General features: G+C 42.4%; 1 protein-coding gene across 2 annotated transcripts in view; it reads right to left on the bottom strand.

Annotated features, from left to right (window-relative positions):
* ELF2 (E74 like ETS transcription factor 2) overlaps positions 1 to 15,917 on the bottom strand; it is a 39,839-nt gene extending 23,922 nt beyond the window's left edge. Inside the window, exons 1-3 of one of the 2 annotated variants that reach the window (XM_083571372.1) lie at positions 15,545 to 15,917; positions 1,022 to 1,253; positions 37 to 202 (exon numbers count right to left, since the gene is read on the bottom strand). In XM_083571372.1, coding sequence (XP_083427498.1) covers positions 37 to 202; positions 1,022 to 1,096 — 241 coding nt within the window. In that variant the 5' untranslated portion in view covers positions 1,097 to 1,253; positions 15,545 to 15,917. Of the gene's footprint in view, positions 1 to 36; positions 203 to 1,021; positions 1,254 to 2,645; positions 2,696 to 15,544 lie in introns of those variants that run through there. The other variant, XM_083571373.1, reaches the window with a different exon arrangement.
* Between the last annotated feature and the right edge of the window lie 3,434 nt (positions 15,918 to 19,351).

Here is a 19,351-nt window from a genome sequence, read left to right as displayed (position 1 = left end):
TAGCAAAAAAAAAAAAAAGTAAGTAAAGAGGTTTACCTGTTTTCACAGTTTCTGTCTCGATTTCCTGTTCTTCTGCAACATCTTGAAGAAGGTAAGTTTCATCATCATAAACAAAGATCTGTGCAGCATATCCTTGTTCGACTCTGGCACTTGGTACTGGCTCTACAATCACTGCTGGATATTCAGAGACTGGCTCGTTCTCCTGTAGAGCACAGTAAGAGAATGTGTTGCCATCCTAATCCAAATAATCCCTTCCATTTTCCCTTTAGTGACTTGATGTCTTTCATAGAATATTAAATAAAAAGTATGTATTTAAAGGATTACAAATAAATTTGGGTATATCTGTAGGCAGAATGGGGTGGAGAGAGGGATAGAGACAGATACAATGTATCAACCACTAAAGCAAGGCTCATCAGAAACACACCATGAGCCACAGTATGCAAACATTGTTGCATTTAATTAACAAGCGGCCTATCATTTCCATGAACTTTGGCACTTACCAAGATATATTATTACAGAAATAACTAGAAGTGACAGTATTGCAGAAATAATTAGAAATGACATTAAGGGTTTAGTCCAAAGTTGCACAATTTAAAGACCTATCCGTTTCAATGTGATAAACATGTAGCTCAGATCTGGGCTTTTCATCACTGCTCATTCCTTTACCTTGCCCACGTATTTGAATGTTTTTAACAGATGTGTGTAATTACCAACTTATCTTGGAAGCAAGGTAGGCAAGTCCTTGTTTTTCAAAAACTGCAGTAATTCTCATAGCCCGCATATGGCTTCAGGGACTGTTCTAAATACCAAGTTATTTTAATGAATCTAGCACTTACATTCAAATAAATGCTCTAAGGCACATTCCCCCAAGTCAAAACCTGTAATCCATCTGACACAACAGTTCTCTTTTCTCTCTGAGCATGATCTAGGGCATGATCCTCTCCCATTACATGTTTCATTTGTATCCACAATTAGCATTTACAAAGATCACATGAAGAAAGGTTGTACATCATTTTCTGACCTGGCCTTGAATTTGTACTCCATTGCTGTCAAACTCAAGACCTGAGCCTCCACTGTCAACTGCTGCTGATGTCATGGTGCATTCCCTGGGAAGATTAGAAGGCTAGTAGCAAAATATGTAAATCTTCTCAGTGATGTTAACTGGTAACACAGAAAGCTTGAGATACAGGAACTTCGTAAACCAAGTAGAATATTTGCAAAATCAAAGTTCTTCCCTTCTGGTGCCACAAATCCTAAAAGAGGGAGCAGAAAAAACATTGGTATATGCAACTATTTTTAATGCTATTGCTTATAGAAATGTGTTACAACTGTACATGAAAGTAGGGCATTGGTTGACACTAATATGATCAAATAATACAGCTGTCATTTGTAAAACGTAGCCTTCCCTAATCTGGTGGCCTCCATATGTTTTGGACAAGAAGTCCCATCAGCCACAGCCAGCATGGCCAAAGGTCAGGGATGATGGGAGTTGAACCTGGAGGGCACAAGGCTGAGGAAGCCTGCCTCTGTTTGCTATCATATGACAGTTCCAAAGTTTATACTTATGAGGAGAACTCATTCCCCTGCAATAACTATACAGAATTACTTCAATTTTCAGCTACCCTTGTTTAGCCTGCTTTGTTATTATTTCAGGAGCTACATATTCATAAATTGTTGCTTTTATTAAAGTCATACAGTAGCTACGACCTGACCTGCAGACTTTTCAATAAATAAATGCCAAATTATTCATATCCTGTGCACATGAAACCAAGCAATCTTATCTAGCTACTGTTTGGTGTAGAGCGCTGAGCTGGATCTACTACTGATATACTTTATAAGGTTTCCCCTATATTCTTACATATTTTTAAAATACTTTAATACCAAACACACTGTCTTCAATGAAATTCTAATTACAAAGATTGTCATTTACAAAAGGGAAGAATAAAGGACTCCCAACACAAATCCCTGCCACCCCCATTGCAACTGCGTCAGCAGCTAAGAGAGGCTGTCTCCTCTGTATTAAAAAGGAACAGGGAAAGCAAACCTGAGCTCAGAAAGAGCAGGTGAAATAGGAATTTCTTCTGAACCCAATTCTCCTCACCTACTGGCTTCAGGAGCAGAAGCTAGTTGTCTCTTGCTGCTGAAGCAATTAAAGGTGATGACCAAGAGGCTCCCACGAAGCCTGTTAGCACATCCTTCCCACTGTTGTCCAATCTGACAGTTTACTGTGTTGACTAGAGGAGAAGCATGCTGTGCAAGACAATTTCCTGTCACAGCAGGCCCAGGGCTAGTGTCTGTGCACTACCCTTTACTGCCAGGCATATTCCTTGGTAGCATGCATGAAGTTGTACTGTGGTACCTCAGGTTAAGAACTTAATTCATTCCGGAGGTCTGTTCTTAACCTGAAACTGTTCTTAACCTGAAGTAACACTTTAGCTAATAGGGCCTCCCGCTGCCACAGCGCTGCTGGCACACGATTTCTGTTCTCATCCGGAAGCAAAGTTCTTAAACCGAGGTACTATTTCTGGGTTAGCAGAGTCTGTAACCTGAAGCGTCTGTAACCTGAGGTACCACTGTATATGTACACTTCTTGCTTAAGGGAATTCAGGGTTATGAAACATACTACAATTAGTAAAGACTATCACCTATCCTGCTTCTCCTCCATATGGACACCCTCAATGTCCCCACAGCAGACACCTACTTTACAAAACAAATAATAATAATAATAATAATAATAATAATAATAATAATAATGTCTGTGTGGAAACATTATTTTACAACTATGTTTCAGTTGGTTAGATAAGTATGCAGATTTCACTAATTTTAAGAATACTGCATTATACAATTCCACAAGTATACATTAATCAGAATGAACTGTTCCAGTTCAGTTCCCCAACTCCCAAATAACATGTATCTAAATTTCTCTTTTCTGTCTCACTTTCACAGTCACTTTCTTCCTGTACAATTAAGATCCAGATTTTGAACTTATAGTGTTCTGTTGCAATTCTTGATTCCATATCTGACAAATTAATAAAATTATATAGTTAATGAGGGTGACTGCCCTTCTACAAAATTCAACAACAAGAATTGTATTAAATCTGGTTATAATGAATTATTTGGGAAGTCCTCAACATTGCTATGTAATGACCAGTTTGTTTACACATCCCAAAATATTTTCTAGCAATCTTGTGGAATAAAGTAGCTCCTCTGTGATACATTTTAGAGGGTATATATGAGAAGACACATGGTTTGAGAAGCACTGGACTATCTGATGTAGTGGATGGCATTTCCCCCAACCCCAATATGCCAGGGACTAGTATCATATTTGGTCCCTGAAGTTTCCCAGCCAGCCAGCCAGGGCGGCAGCAGAGTTGTTCTGGACCGGCAACCAATGCCTTGTGAACTGTCACTGGTCCATGGACCACCACTTTCAGTAGCAATGACATAGCCTATTGCCTTGCACAAGTAATCTTGCACAATTCTTTGGTTACAAAACTTTTTTGAAAAAACACCTTGGGCTCACTACAAATCAGAATGTTGAGATCTTAACTTCAATATTTTTAAAGAGATCTTAAACTGAAAACCAAAAGCACTTAAGGAGAGCAGCTAAAAGGAGCCCGCTAAGAGCTGGAAAGGGTGAATTTAGTGTGTATCGTCCCTCACCAGACCAGGAACAAAAAAGTGTAACCCGTTGCAAGGTTCTTGTCCTGCTTTTATTTTGAGATTAGAATGGTACACAAGGAAAGTGCCAAGTTGCAAGGATCAGAAGTTACATGAGAAGTCAAAGGCATTGCTAGGCAAGAGCTAAGACATTGAACCAGCAAGCAACAAGCTCCCTACACCTTCCTTTTAAATGAAGGAATGCCTGCTGTACATCATTTATCGTGGCAAGCAAATGGGCATTCCTCCTCATGGGCTGGCTAGCTGAGGTTTGTGAACACTGATGTCCCTGTGTTCTATGTGACAGAGATGAGGAAGGTGCCAGCTTGGCACCATATTTACTCCTAGCTCCCTTCCCTGAAGGGGGAGGCACTGGAAGGCGCTCCTCAGCAGCAGAAGCTAAGGGGGTGCGTGTCCCAGTGGTAACAGGAGGGACTTCTGAGAGTTTCCATGAGCAACTCTCAACCCACTAACCAATTGGGATCCTCTGCTGGATCAGATGTCTCTTGGGATTCAGAATCCATGACCACCACCCTACTTGGACCCTCTCCAGTGTCTTAAAGCTTTCACTCCTCAAGCTCCTCCCACTCTTCAGGGTCAGACCGCACTCTCCATCATACCTCCACAAACTCCTGACAAACTCACGACAGTTGGGTACTTCTAGAAGCAATGAAGGGGTTACTGATAAAGAACTCTAATGACCAAGCATTTAGCATCAAATTTGAATGGGATATTCCTGCTTAAGTTTGAATCCTACGTACAGTGCAGAACTGTGTATGTAAAACTGTGAAAAGAAAAGTGCCCAGAATTAAACAATAGTGGGATTGACTGAATCTTGCATTTTGTGACAGCCTCTGAGTCACTGTTTTCAGAAAGGTGTGGGGAATGATTTCTGTTTTCCTCTGACGTTACTGTTTACGATATCCATCCAGAAAGTCTCACAGAGATGTGTGTATGTGTGTATACACACACACACACACACACACACACACACACACACCCTACCTGTAACTCAGGATAAAACTTCATAAAGTCAGTGCTTTTTTTCTAAAAGAAAATGTTTAGGGGTACTCTCATTTTGACTCAAGAAAATCACCATTTTATAGTTCAAATTTGGAAAAATAAATACAGTAAATGGACAAAAGTTCAAAGATTTACAAAATGCTTAGGGGTATGCGTACCCCTGCGTCGCCCCAGAAAAAAGCACTGCATAAAGTACATCTGAAGTCCACAAAAGCCCACAAAAGTCTTTAAGTTTCTACAAGGCTTTGTTGTCTTGTCTTGTTTGAATAAACCACAATTTAAACTAATTGCAGGTCTACGTAGTTAGTGGTGGTTAGTTTAAACCTGGAAGCTGATAGTTTTGATCTCTTCCTCTGACACATGCTGGAAGGTAGGGGGAGTACAACTTAAGTAGCTTTGTTCACATCAGCAGGTACCTTCTATGCCAACTTTTAAACACCTGCTGAAAACTTTTCGATTTTGCCAGGAATAGCCTAGGCAGGCAATTAAGGGTACATCCCCAAAAATGGTCTACTGATGCTTGTTGTTAATTTCTTTTTGCTTTTAATTTGCTTTTAACTTTTTATGATGTTAATGTTTGATTTTGTTTTTATATTGTTGTAAACTGCTGTGATATATTTTTAAAATACTCCAGTATATAAATATTTTTATAAATAAATAATAACACAATTTTCCCCTCTACTAAAAACATAGTAAGATGGAAGGAAAAAAAGAGAGATAAAATTCACACATTTCCTGATATTCCAATAGCTTTCTCACTCTTAAAAAATACATACTACTTTAAAATAGATCAAATTTCCAAACCAGCAACAAGCACAGGGGATACATTAAAAAAACAGATTACTTGCTATCTCAGCAACAGAAGTTGACAAAATGCCACACACACAAAAACCAGCAGATAATTTGTTTTCAACAGTTTTGCCATTTGGGTACGTACATATCTTCTTAATCAGGTGCCTAAAGATGACCCATTCTCTGGGAAGTACGTTTGAAGTCAAGAGAGAGATGCTTACACCTAGCATATGTTCACATTACTGTTTTTTCCACATGCATCTTTTAATGTAAGTCACTTTCCGTTACTTTGAAAGAGAAACAACTAAAATAACATAACTCTGATAGTATATATTATAATATATTATAATAATACAGTGCATTCAAACTGCTAGTTTTTGAAGCTGCATTCACACATTCGCCACAATTTATATCAATCCTGTAGTTTATTAACAAATAATGTTGTTTGATATGTTTTATCTCAAACCAGCTTTAATCCAGCTATAAAACCGAATGAGAAGCAAGCAGTAATGTGAAATACTCTAGCAGCCATAGCTATCAAAGTTTCCCTTTTTTAAAGGGAAATTTCCTTATTCTGAATAGGATTCCTCGCAAGAAAAGGGAAAAGTTGACAGCTATGCTAGCAGCTGTCACACATGCACAGGTGACAGCTTAATGTGAGTTCTGAGGGAGTTGCAACAGCTAGGGAACCCAAATCATCATCCATGTTGGGTGAAAACATATCTGCCCCATCTCTGATGTGACCACCACCACCACCACCACCATGCAAATGTGGCCTGAAATGTAGTGTGGGGGAAATTACCTCACTGTGTTCTAAGCTCCTAATGTGAACATACAGTAATGTATTTTGAGGTAACCTTTTGGCCCCAGTTTGAGTGTCAATTACTCAGTTTGGGGGCAGCACAAAATGTAGGATTGGCGGCACAAAACTAGCACAAAACTTTGGCATCAGTTTGGAAAGGACCCAAAATTTTGGGGTCACATGTTAATGAAGCTCTAGTTATCTATAGCATGACTGGAGTTGTAAGGCCAGGAAGACTGAAGCAACAAAGGATGATTCTTTGAAGGCATGCTTAATTTTTAATGGACTGCTTAATAGTTTGCATGGATAATTAGCTGAGGAGATAGTTATGGCTACACTGTATTTGTGCAAAATCTGCTCCTAAAGAGGAAATAGCAATTTCAAAAGCATGTGCTTCCAAGCGCTACTCAGAAAGAAACTTGGAGAAGGTGGCTTCTGTGCTGGAATCTTAGCATGTGATATGCACAGAGTAAGCCCCATTGAACTCAAACTGACTTTTTTTTTTAGTATACTTGAATACGATCAGACTATCAGTAGGTAGGTAAAGATCTGAATACAAGAGCCTATTGGATTCCTTAGCCTGAGGGACAACTTCACATACTGCTGGAAAAGCATGCTATGTTCCTTTTTCTTCCTCTACAGTTAGTCTCAGTCTTAGCAAGGAATGATCCCTGCAGCTGGGACTCAGAGTGGTTATTAACCCATATCCTGGATTCTTCTGAAATGTGACTGAGCGATCAAATTTTGTCAATATATCATACAAGACAAGATGTTTTCCTCTCCGCCTTTCCTGAGCAATACCCTCAAAGGGAAAAGAACTGAAGTTATCAAGCTCCATACTGTTTACACTACACAAGATCTGTTGAAGCAGAAGAGATACAAATCAGATGCCTTTTATGGCTTCTGGTTGCCCCGAGTGATGTAAAGCCCAAGGTGAGTCCCTCAAGGTCAGACACAACTGTTCTCTCAGTAAGTGTAATTAGCATTTGTGGGAACAACATCAAATTATTCATGACTAGTTTTTGAAGACTAAATTCCTTTTTGTAACTCGCATAGGCTTCAGTTTGCATAAGCCATTAAATTCCACTAAGAAATCACGCACTCTATAGGGGAAATAGAGTAAAAGTAATATTAACGTTTGCTTGGAAATACAGGCAACTTTCCGTTTATGCATGGGTTGCGTTTAGAGGCACCATGCCCTTGCTGTGCAGAAAATGGCACACATGTCAGCAGTCACACAAATACTGAATGTGCACAAATAAGGAATTGCCTGTATATAAAAACTAGGCACAGATCAAAAACTCCTGCCAGACTCCAAGGCTGTTCCCATGGAAAAATTACAACCCGGAAGTCATCACAGGAAAAGCTACTCCCTCCAAAGACATACTATCACTATCGCCACCTCTGAGTTATCTGGTTTAAATTTCATACTATGTACCCTCCTCCACCTGACCCACTATGCACTGCTTCCAGACATTGATTCTGAACAGACATAGAAACACCTAGGTGTTCAGTGACTAAAATATAGTGTTAGATGTCAGCCTGTTGATGATGCATCATTCCAACACTGCAAATTATCTCACCCAATAGTTTCATATGGATGTCAAACAAAATCAGAACCAACACCAATCCACTTGGGACTGAGCAACAAAATGTCTAGAGGGCTGAGGTAGCATCCCTAGTAACCACATTCTGCATTTAACAGACACAAAAGATTTGAACCACTGGAGAAAAAGACTCATTACCCCATTTAAGAACTGAAGCCATTGCAAAACAGCATAATTAGCAGCATCTGCAACACCAAAAGCTGCTGAGCATTTGACTACTATCAACACTCCTGCATTGCCTCAAGATGAAGATACTCTCCTACTGCAATCACATACTCCCAGTGCTTCTCCAGGAAAAGGGAAGCTAGATGCAGACAAGTCTAAAGGTAGTTAAATCACCACTGCATACTTCTATATTTATTATTTTACTTCCTGTGTTTATGAGATGCCTTGTAAATTAAATTATCTAGGCCAGTGGTTCCAAATTGGTGGTCCATGTAACCCACCTAGGGGATCTGTGGCACCATTTACATAACAAAAACTACCATAGAAATTTCAAAATTTTCAAAAATATGGGGTCCATGGCTTGGCTTTTTAAAAACAGGGCATCCACAGTACTTAGCTATTTGGGAACCACTTATCTAGACATTATTCATAATAAACATAAACAGTTGAACTGTACTGGCTGAGACACAAACCTACATAAAAACCAAATACAAATAATGATGACTTCTTGAGAAAGTGACAAACCACTACCTTCTTAAGGACTAATAGGTCACTATCCTGCTCTCTAGGGAGACATTACACAATCTATTGGTTGTTCCTAACTGTCTTTAATATCCATGTGAGTCAAGGTATGTGGGGTGGCCTTCACAGTATCAGGCAACCAGTACCCTTAACAGAATTGTTGTGTTCAAGTCACAGCATAGAACTAAGAAAGGACAGAGATCATCACTGGCTCACCTTTTGGTAGAGAACATTATTGGCATAGAAGACCCTTCCCTAACCAGAAGAAACCCACTGGATGTGATTCAGGGGATATAATTGTGGCCAAAAAGGTAGATTTCATTGCTGACATCACTCAACTCATGGGCCTGCAAACAGACTCCACTGCATGCTTCATCAGATTCAGCCAGTCTTTCAACAGCACTGCTCAGGAAGTTTAATTTTACACTACTCCTCACTAAACCAAACAGCCAAGTTGACCCAAGTGGATCAGTCTCCAATGGTGGACCATCTCCATAAGTCCCCCATCAATCTGAAGATGTGGAAGCCTGTTTTACACAGGAAGACAGTAATCACCAGAACCAATCATGACAATGTGTTGCTATCAATATATGCATAATATTTTAGGTTTCACTTTTCATCTGCATTGGTAGAGGAAGATACTAAAAACAAGACAGGGATGAGAAAAGTTAGAACACACATTTTTCTTTATGGTCCAACTGTGTGAGGCAGCGGGGACAAAGAACACTCAAATATTTTTTCTTTCAGAATGAAGGTATAGCTATTTTCAGAGGGGTGGCTTTGTTACTGTGCTAAAGCAAAAGAATAACAAAGCCATGAGCTTCTGTAGGAGAGAGCCCTTTTTTCATCATTACTGATGATTTAGAGTAAAATTTCAAAGAGTCTTGTGGTACCCTAAAGACTAACAAACGTGTGGATTAAAGTCCACTTCATCAGATGCATGTTATACCAGCTTGGAAGGTACATAGCTGTAGGGGGGGGAATAATATAATTACACAAATGCATTATGTGGATGTTCCATTTTTGTTTTTCTCTTTGAAAAAAGAGGTTTTTTTTCATTTCTGCTCAACAGTCCTGAGCCAAAAAAAATGTGACCTTCCTTTTTGTTTACCACAGTAATGAGTGTGTCTATTTGCACATTTTATTTTTTCCTATTTGTCAGCTGGCAAAAGACATGCATTTTTGCTCCGAAGTAACTACCACCATGCTCAACTGAACTTACTCTCATGTAAATGTGCAGAGATTACAGGCCAAGCAGGGCTTATTGCTGGATAAATATACATAGGCTTGGGGCTGTTAGGAGGCATCCTTGTGCAGGTCTATTTCAAACACTGGGTATATTTGTAACTAAGTTCAAATAAAACAAACGTTTTATACATGGAATATTTAAAGGATTTTATATCCCTCTGAAACAACTGGGATTTAAAGGGGCTAAACTGGATTGCACCGTACCACCAAAAAATTATACTTTATTCCATAAATACAACAAACCAGATATTTCAAGGTAGTATTTTACATGGCAACTACTACATAAAATATGAACAATGAATTTCATATCCTTGAGATAAGAAACAGAGGGTTTGATACTACCACATAGAAAGTTTTTTCTACAAAAAAACACAAGTTTGTTCACTCATTCAAAATCTCCAGAAATTTCACATCTCTGACAAAAACAATGTAAATGAAATAACAAAGAGTAAATTAAAATTAAGTCCATAGTCCATATACACATCATTATGACTTCTCCCCAAGAATGACCAGCTGACAAACTGGCTACAATTATCATGCAAAAAAGCAAAGAAAATGACATTGAGGTTTATATAAAACCGATAGAAATAACATTGCCTCCCCTTGCTTTAGATTCATTTTCCGCAAAAGACAGTTAAGTACAGTAGCTTGTTTTTTGAAGACAGTGGGACTTTAGCTCTTTTGTTAAGTCGAATCATTATTAGCTATATACCGGTACCTTATCTTTGGTAAAAACTTGAAAGCAGCATGTACCCTGCATGTACAAGGTCAAACTTAACCACACAGAAACTTTAAAGACACACAGAGAGAAAGAGAGAGAGAGTGTGTGTACTGCCTGTTGACTATAGATATTTGGATTTGGTTTTATATAAAAAAATTAAGGCCCACTGCAGTCTTCTGTTTTTCATTTCTAAATGCAGGGTATTCAAATTAATAGGTATTGTTTTCATTCCTACAGATGATTGGTGGTTCGGGAATCAAAGGCAGCTTGTACCAGTGGCACCTGTACTGTTGCCTTTTTGTTGTTGTTTAGTTTTTAACAAATATAAGAGTTATCAGACTCCTGTACCACCAACAGCTGCAGAGCAGAGATAATTTCAGCAGTGCAGCATCTCTCATCCCTGCAAGTTACATCTGCTGAAATCTCCCCCTTCTACACAGCTGTTAAAGTTGCAGGAGCCCTGCTATTCTCATTTGCACCTGATCATCCTAGAGAAAAAGAAAGACATATGCAATAAATAATGTAAACTGGGTCTCATATTACAGGTTGGGATTAAAGGTCGGTCTTGGGTATGCTAAGACTGAAGAATACTGCCACAATGATATACCAATGTAATAAAGATGTATTTCAAGACAATTGCAAAACTGTATGGATATAACACAAGGAGAATTGCATTTCAGTGTCAGACACTGTCTGATGATTACTTTAATATTCAGAAAATTGTACAGTATCTATAGACACGCTGCTTGATTTTTTTATTTTTAAAAAACCCTCCAAGAGGTTCACAAAAAAACATTAAATTTGTTTGCAAAAAAAGTTACAAACAAGTATATAAAACATTCAAAAGATGAATTAAAATCAACAATGGCTAAATAGATAAAATGTGTATAATTTCCACATGTCTGATTAGGCTTCCCTAAACAAATATGTTTTAAGCAGGTGCCAAAAAGAGTATAGCAAAGGCACCTGATGTCCATAAGCAAAGAGTTCCAAATGTAGGTGCGGCCACACTAAAAATATCCAAGTGTGGAACAGGTATTGCATGGCACCTTTAACATTGTCAGTTCTGCATATCATAGTGGTTCAGTGAGCATATATAGAGTAAGGCAATCCTAATAGTAACACCTTGAACTTAGCAACAGGTAACCAGCACAGATTTATATGCTGTCAGGGTCTCACTCCTGTCCACAACAATGCTGTAGCACTTTGCACTAACTGCAGATCAAGCACAAGGGAAGCTCCAATAGCCTGCATTGTAGTAATCCAATCCAATCCAACTACTGTGGTCAAGCTCTCCCAGAGTCCAGTTGCACCAGTTGCAACTGGTAAAGGGTGTTTCTAACCACGGAGGCTACCTATGCCTCCAGTGACAAAACTGGATCCAGAAACACCCCCAAACCGTAACTGCTCCCTCAGGAGGAGTGCAACCCTGTCAAGGGCAGTCAAGTGTCCAATTTCTCAGCCACAGGAGCCACTCAACCAATACCTCTGCCTTGCTAGGATTCAAGGTCTATTTTTTCCCCCTCATCCTTCCCACCACTGCATCCAGGCACCAGTCCAGGGCCCACACAGGTGTTATAGAGAAACAGAGATTAGTATTATCAACATACCGATGGTACCTTGGCCAAAAACTCCAAAGACCACTTGCAGCAGGTTCATGCAGACATTAAGCAGTGCTGGAGACAGAATAGTGTCCTGTGGCACCTCATAGTGTAACTTTCAAGTGATTGAAAAGCACTCTCCCAGTACGTTGTCCCGAAGGCTGGACCAGAATCACTGTAATACTGTGTCGCCGCCAACCTCCCCACCCCCCAGTTCCCATGCCACAGAGCCAGTCTAGCAGGGTAACCATGGCCAATGGTATCAAAAGCCACAGAGATCAGGAAGCAGAAGAAAGATAGAACTCTTGTCCTGCTCTCTGTTAAAGGTCATCATATGTACATGCTATTTGTGGTTGGGATGAAAAAGTTATCATTTTAGCTGGTATCTACGGAAGCAAGAGTGGGGCTCTTTTCCCTGTGGGCAAACTTGCATGGGTGGGGGTGGGGAATGGGTAGCATAACAGATGCAACCCTTACACTAAGCTGCATTCAAGCTGCACAAAAGTCAGTGTTTCTATGAACTTTTCTCTCCAACCCCGTCTAAACAAGTAAGCTTCCTCGCAGTTCAAGGACACATTCCAATCAAGTAAAGCAATTGGGGAGGTTGAATAGCAGGGCCAGTCAGAGGCATGACCTAGGGAGAGTCCCAAGGACTGGAGAGAGATGGCTCCCCCAGACAGAAGGGTCCCACTCCTGTACCAAAGCTGGGCTGCATTCAAGTTCCATTGATTTCAATAAGAATTATACCATGACTAAATGCTTTTGTTGGGACCCAAGTGTAAGTCTGGATCCAACACTCAATTTATGGTTCATTTCTGCTCAAGGTATACAGATAATGTGCATAATGGTTTGTTTTAACTAATAATAATTTTTTAAACAAAAACAGCATATACTGATACAAACACAAGAGCAACAGAAAAAGATGCAAACAAGTGAATCACATGAACAAAGACAAGAAAATTGGACTTAAAGTTTCTATTAAAATTGCTCTAATTGCTTGATAAATCAGCCTCAGCAATACAATTTTATACACATGCTGACACATGATTTTGCAGAATATGATTTTGCAGAGAACCAGTGTGGTGTAGTGGTTAAGAGCGGTAGTCTCGTAATCTGGGGAACCGGGTTTGAGTCTCCGCTCCTCCACATGCAGCTGCTGAGTGACCTTGGGCCAGTCACACTTCTTTGAAGTCTCTCAGCCCCACTCACCTCACAGAGTGTTTGTTGTGGGGGAGGAAGGGAAAGGAGAATGTTAGCCGCTTTGAGACTCCTTAAAAGGGAGTGAAAGGCGGGATATCAAATCCAAACTCTCTTCTTCTATCCTTAAGTGACAGATGCATTTTCTTCCATCCAAATATTCCAGTAGCACTTGAAAAATTAAAATAGAGATCAATATCATTGATCTCTATTGTCAACACCACAATTACAACTGTCATGAAATTTAACACTATTTGTATGTCTATATGCTATAGCTGATACTGTACATCTCTTGCACAGCCTGCATGCTAAACTACTAATAATTACTTTGAAATTCAAGTCTCTTGTCATCTTACATCTATTTCAAAAAAAATATTTCAATCCTTTAAAATATAATTTAAATGTACAGTAAGGAGGTCCACTTTCATTATGATTTATTTGTCTCAATCCTTTACAATTTACTTCAGCAACATGTGGATATGAGCAAGTACTTCCACGAAACAAGTCCCACAAAATAATGACAGCTGAAAAGAGTTGCAAACATATGAGGTGCAAATCTCCCACCTCCTTCCAGAAACTAAGGACTACCGGTTCCTTTTAGTTACCAGTAGTACTAGGTCGTTTAGAAGAAGTGAGATTTCCCTCTCAGGTCCCATGACCACCACCAACAACAAAGGCAAGCCATCGCTTCATCGAACTACTCGACTAATAAAGAACCTCTATCAAACAGCTAAGAGAACATGTCAGGACATATTTACAACAGCTCCTCCCTTAAAATACCGTCACGTGCAGAGGCCAGTGCTCCACATCCGTTCTTCGTAGACATGGAAAATATTTGTAAGCCACGCGGGTACAAGGTTGTTTTTGTTTTGTTTAACGGGGGGGAGGGCAATCTATCTTTCACAGCCACGAAGGAAAGCGCTCTGATAACAGAAGCAACCTTAACCGACGCTCCACCAAGGATGTGCATATGCAAGTCTTATCCGGGAAAGGGAGGCAACCTCGACACCAGAAACTGAAAGTAAAGGCTTGCGGGGGAGGGCGGAGAGGCCAGCAGAGCCATCCCAACTGACAGGGGACGCGCGGATGGAGCTGCCTCCCTTCCAGGCAGCGGCGGCGGCGATGGCCTCGCTTACCCCACACATCCCCTCCCTTCCCAGAACCATCAACAAAGCCGAGCCAGCACGGATGGCGGGGGGTGAGGGGGGGTGGGGAGGGGACGACTTTCTTGTACTGTACAGTGTTTTTCAGATACCCTTTTTGCGCTTTGTAAGCAATTCCTTTCGATGTCTCCCCCCAGCACCACCACGACTCGTGTATCCCGCAAATATTCAAATAGATTTGGGGGGGGGGGTGAGGGGAGAGAAGATGACACTGTTTCTGCACTCCAGCCCCAGACAGACCCCCCCCCCCAAAAAACCTGACAGACCAGCTTTCCCTTGGTTTAATCGCACATCCCTCAGAGGATTTCCTTTCCCCGTTGCCATTCCCCTCCACTTGCACGCAGCATACACAATTGCACAATCGCTCGGCGAGGAAAGGGAGGGGTCCCGCAAGGACTCCGAGGGGACTTTCCAGGGCCAGTCTATGCCCAGCCTCCCTCCCCTGACCCGGGAAGACTTCCATTTACACACACACACTTATATAAGCCGATGGAGGGATGGCACTGACAAGAGCAGGGTCTCCCCCTCCCCCCGCCCCACGCAACTGAAGGGGGTCCCTTCGGGGATTTTCCAGCCTGCGCCCGGCGTCCCTTTGCCCGCCTTGCGCTGTTCGTGCTTCCAGGTCACAAACGTGAAGAGGGGAAAAGACACGGGTGCAAGGACAAGAGACCAATTATCTCCCCTCCCCCCCCCAACCAAAAAAAACTCCGGTCTTCCCGATGAGGTCGACCCTAATGATGGGGCGGGGGGGGGGCCGAGAGAGACCTCCGTCCCTCGACTTCCCATCTACGGGCCCATCCGCTCTTCAAGCGGGGCGGGCGAAGCGAGGGGTCTGTGCCCCTCAGCCACCACCGAGGCCGGGTTTCAGCCCCGGAGCTCCCGCTGCCATTTCTCCGCGGGCCGAAAGAGCTCCGCAACGTCGCCTCCGACGGACAGGAGCGCGTCGGGGGCCGAGGAACAGCCGAGTGACCCCCGGGACTCAGCCCTTCGCTTTCCTACCGCCGCCTCCCCCCCCCCCCGCCAGTGCTTCCCTCCCGCCTTACCTTGTTTATGTGTCAAAGGGAAACGTCACGTCGCCGCCGCTCTCCCCTCTCTCAGGCCGAAACAGCGGCGGGAGGAAAACAGCCGGCAGCAGCGGCGGCGGCAGCAACAGCCAGGAGAAAACCAGCTCGCGAGGAGGCGGAGGGAGAGAGGGAGAGACGGAGAGGGAGGGCAGCTCGCTCGAAGCAGCAGCAGCAGCAGCCGCCCAACGCCGGGGGAGGAGACACGAGGAGCGGGAGGAGGGACGGAGGGAGGGATCTGCGCCCGAGAGATACAGCCTCGGCTGCCCGCCCTCCTCCTCCCCAGCACAGCGCGCGAGGGCGGCCCTCGGCCTCCCCTTCTGCACATGCTCGCGCACCTGAGGCGCCTCCGCCGAAGGGGCGTGGGCGCGAAGGGAGCTCGCGCCCGCCCCGTGGCCTGGCTGGCGGCGACCGCCGCTCCTGTATGCACTGTTGTTCTTTGCGCCCAACAGCAGCAGCAGCAAACTGGCCCGGCTTGGTAGGCTTTTATGATCCTTCTTCTCTCTCGCATACACTGACTGACTAGCTTGCTGCATCCTGAGGAAATGCAGGTTCCATCTAGGGTGGCCCCCTGTGTGCCCCGTCTAAAATTGCCCAACTGCCCCCCACCCTCAAGGCTGCCTTAAAGAAGAAGATAGCTCTGAGGAACCCGTTTGATTGCATGCTTGGGATTATTATTTATTGAATTTATTGAATTTATATACCGCCTTTCATCCAAAGATGCTAGGGCGGTTTATTGCAACGAGAACACAAAATGCCTATCACAGTAACAATAACCAATAAGTCTTATTAAATTTGTATGGGACTTAGGTCTGAGTGGGCAGGTTTAGGATCCTACTGCATAGCTGAAATCCATGGGGAACCTCAGGACTAGGGTTTGGATGCAGTCCTCCCAGACTTTATATCTGTCTAGTCCTGGAGACTTTCTGCAGTAAGCACCCCGCCCTCAGAGCTTGATCCCTGCCCTCCTTGAGTGCTTTTGCTTGGCCGGAATGTGTCCTTGAGTTGTAATGGGTTTATAGAAATATCTGCCTTTTACATGGCTGGGCTGTGTGACCTACTGTTCAAATCTGTAGGCTCCACCATCTCTTGTCTCTGGCCCTACCCATAGCAGGCATCTGATCCCTAGAAAGTTACCCAAAAGACCATGCTTTACCCACCCTCAGGGTAAAAAAAGGCTCTGGTTATATGCTGTTACTTGGAAGTAGCACCATTGGTCCCAGCAGAACGCATTTCTGTATAAACATGAATAGGCTTTGGCTGCACAGCTGTGTAGAGAATTTGGACTTTGGGCAGGTACTAGAGCCATTTAACAGTTGCTACTTTCCCTTCGTTTTGATCTTAAGTGCATCATCTGTTTGAGGTCAATATACTAGTCATCCATTAGGCAGAGGACCTACTCCCAACCGTCTTGGCCATCCACCTGTGGAATGATGTCAAATCCTCGCTGGCATCAGCTTGCAGAAAGCCCCCAAATGGGGGATGGGTGGGCAGGGAAGGGCTGAGACAGTCCTGGATCCCAAACTAGCCTCACTATCATCTCCTGATGGCATCAAGCCTGGTGATTTGCCTGTCCCAGCTGGCATGAGCTGTATATTACAGATGTGGCAACAGTCCTGACACACTTAAAGTCCCGCAATTCCCCAATTGAGGTCTTAATTGCAGTCAGCCCTATGCGGTAACCATTTCCATTGTCTACTGAGGACTGTCTCACACAATTCTACACCTGCCTATTCAGGAATTTAAAAAGAGGCATACTCCTAAGTAAGGGGGTGTATCAGAAAATAAGTCTTGTTGAACTCAGTGGCACATAAGAAGATCACACATCAGTAAAAGTATTTTTATTCATCTATAAAAAGAAGCTTGTTTGAAAAATGATGAGTGGCCCATTGTGACTGAGAGATTGGGTGGCCAAGTGAAAGAGGATGGGACTCTTGCACGTTCAATAGTTATACAGAAGAGGAAGCTTCAACTGATGAAGTTTGTTACTCAAGCTAAATCTGCTGAAATCCCCTCTTCTGCACAGCTGTTAAAGGGGCAGGAGCCCTGTCTTTAAAGCTCTTAAAGGGGCAGGAGCCCTCTCTCCAGATTGTATCGCATTACAAGATTCAGATCCCAGATGCCGCACTGCAAGTTGCAGCCTTGCTTAGTGCCTAAGCACCTTGAAAGGCGTTTATATGTTCAGGTGCTGTTCCAGGGCGATGACCTTGAAGCTCTGACTACGAGTTCAGTTTCTTCGTGGCCTTGCCATCTGCTTTCTGATCTACCTACATCCTATCTACAGAACAATATTTCATCAGTCTCTTTGTTTAAGGATTAGGCCAACTGATAAGGTGTCAAGGACATTGACCTTAAACCAGGAAATCTGCAGAGAACTGGAACCTTTCAGAGATTTGAGTGTCATCTCTGTGTGCAAAATCCTTTTTAAATAGTCTCATAGGAGGTTTGATGTAGTAGTTAGACGCAGCCTTTCCGAACCTTGTGTCCCCAGATGTTGTTGGACTACAAGACCCATCATCCCTTACCTGGTCCTGTTAGCCAGGCATGATGGAAGTTGTAGTCCAACAACATCTGGGTACCCAAAGATGAGAAAGGCTGTATAGTGTGTGAACTAGGACCAGGGAGACCTCACTTTATGTAAAAATTATCTCTCAGCCTACAGCACCTCACAAAATTATTGTGAGGATAAAACAAATGGGCCAAACCATACCATTCCTGCTACATATCAAACAGCTGCCATCTCTGTTATCTGTTTGATAATATCTGTTACCCTGTTGAAGACCTTTCTTTTTTAGCAAGATCTTTAAGTAGAGATTTGTTTCCCAGTCTGTATCTGTGTTGGACTTGTTTTTAATACACTTTCATTATTGATGTTTTCATTGTTAAATTGCTTTGAAGTGTTTTATGGGGAGCAGTTCATAAATACTAGAAATAATAATGATTATTATAACACACTGCCTTCAACTCCTTGGAGGAAAGATGGGATATATATTTAGTAAATAATTAAGTTCCCATTGCAGTTGGGATTACTGTCCCCCACCCCCCCTGAAATAGTACCTAAACTCAAGACAGTCATTTTCCCCCACAACCTCTCTCCTATGCTTCTTATAGCAGGTTGATTTGCAGACAATAGTACTTATCTTTATAGCAGGAAAAGCAATATTTGCTGGAACTGGAGATATAGTTGATTTTAGACAGACAATATCCTGATCATCACATAGTTATCTAGTAGACTTCTCTCAGTCTGGTTGACTCTGATTATGCAAGACTTCCTAGATCCCAGCCTCAGGCGTGAAATCAAAGGCCCTTTGTTACATTTTCCGCACCTGACTTTCTCTGTCATGTCATCAACACACCTCTTTGCTTGCCAGAGTCCAGATGACAAGCTGAGGGTTACAGATGTTCTGTGTATCAGTTACTAACCTGGTGGGAATTATTGCCAGGGTGATCACTTCCAAAAGAAGGCTCTTGTGCCTTTAATGGTTGTGCAGAGTTCATAGAAAATTTTGGCAAAGGCAACTTGTCTTGCAAGGTCGAAAAGCTACACTAGCTGCAGTCCCTTGTCTGTACAGCTGTTAAAAGAGACAGGAACCCTTTTCTGTTTTGCTTCCAGTCAGTCTGTCCTCAGAGGGGGGAGAGATTCACTTCTTTTCACCATGTTATCCCTGTTTTCCCTCATTCTTCAGTATGAGATTCATTGTTGATGTACAGGTAATCCTAAAACTTCCTAATTCAGATTACTTTGGCAATTCTCTGGAGGAATTGGCAGGGAAAGAGCTGCATAGGTAT

This window comes from Podarcis filfolensis (genome assembly GCF_964270895.1).
Source record: "Podarcis filfolensis genome assembly, chromosome: 9".
NCBI lineage: Eukaryota > Metazoa > Chordata > Lepidosauria > Squamata > Lacertidae > Podarcis > Podarcis filfolensis.
Note: the sequence above shows the minus strand (reverse complement) of the source record. Positions and strands in the feature narration are given on the sequence as shown.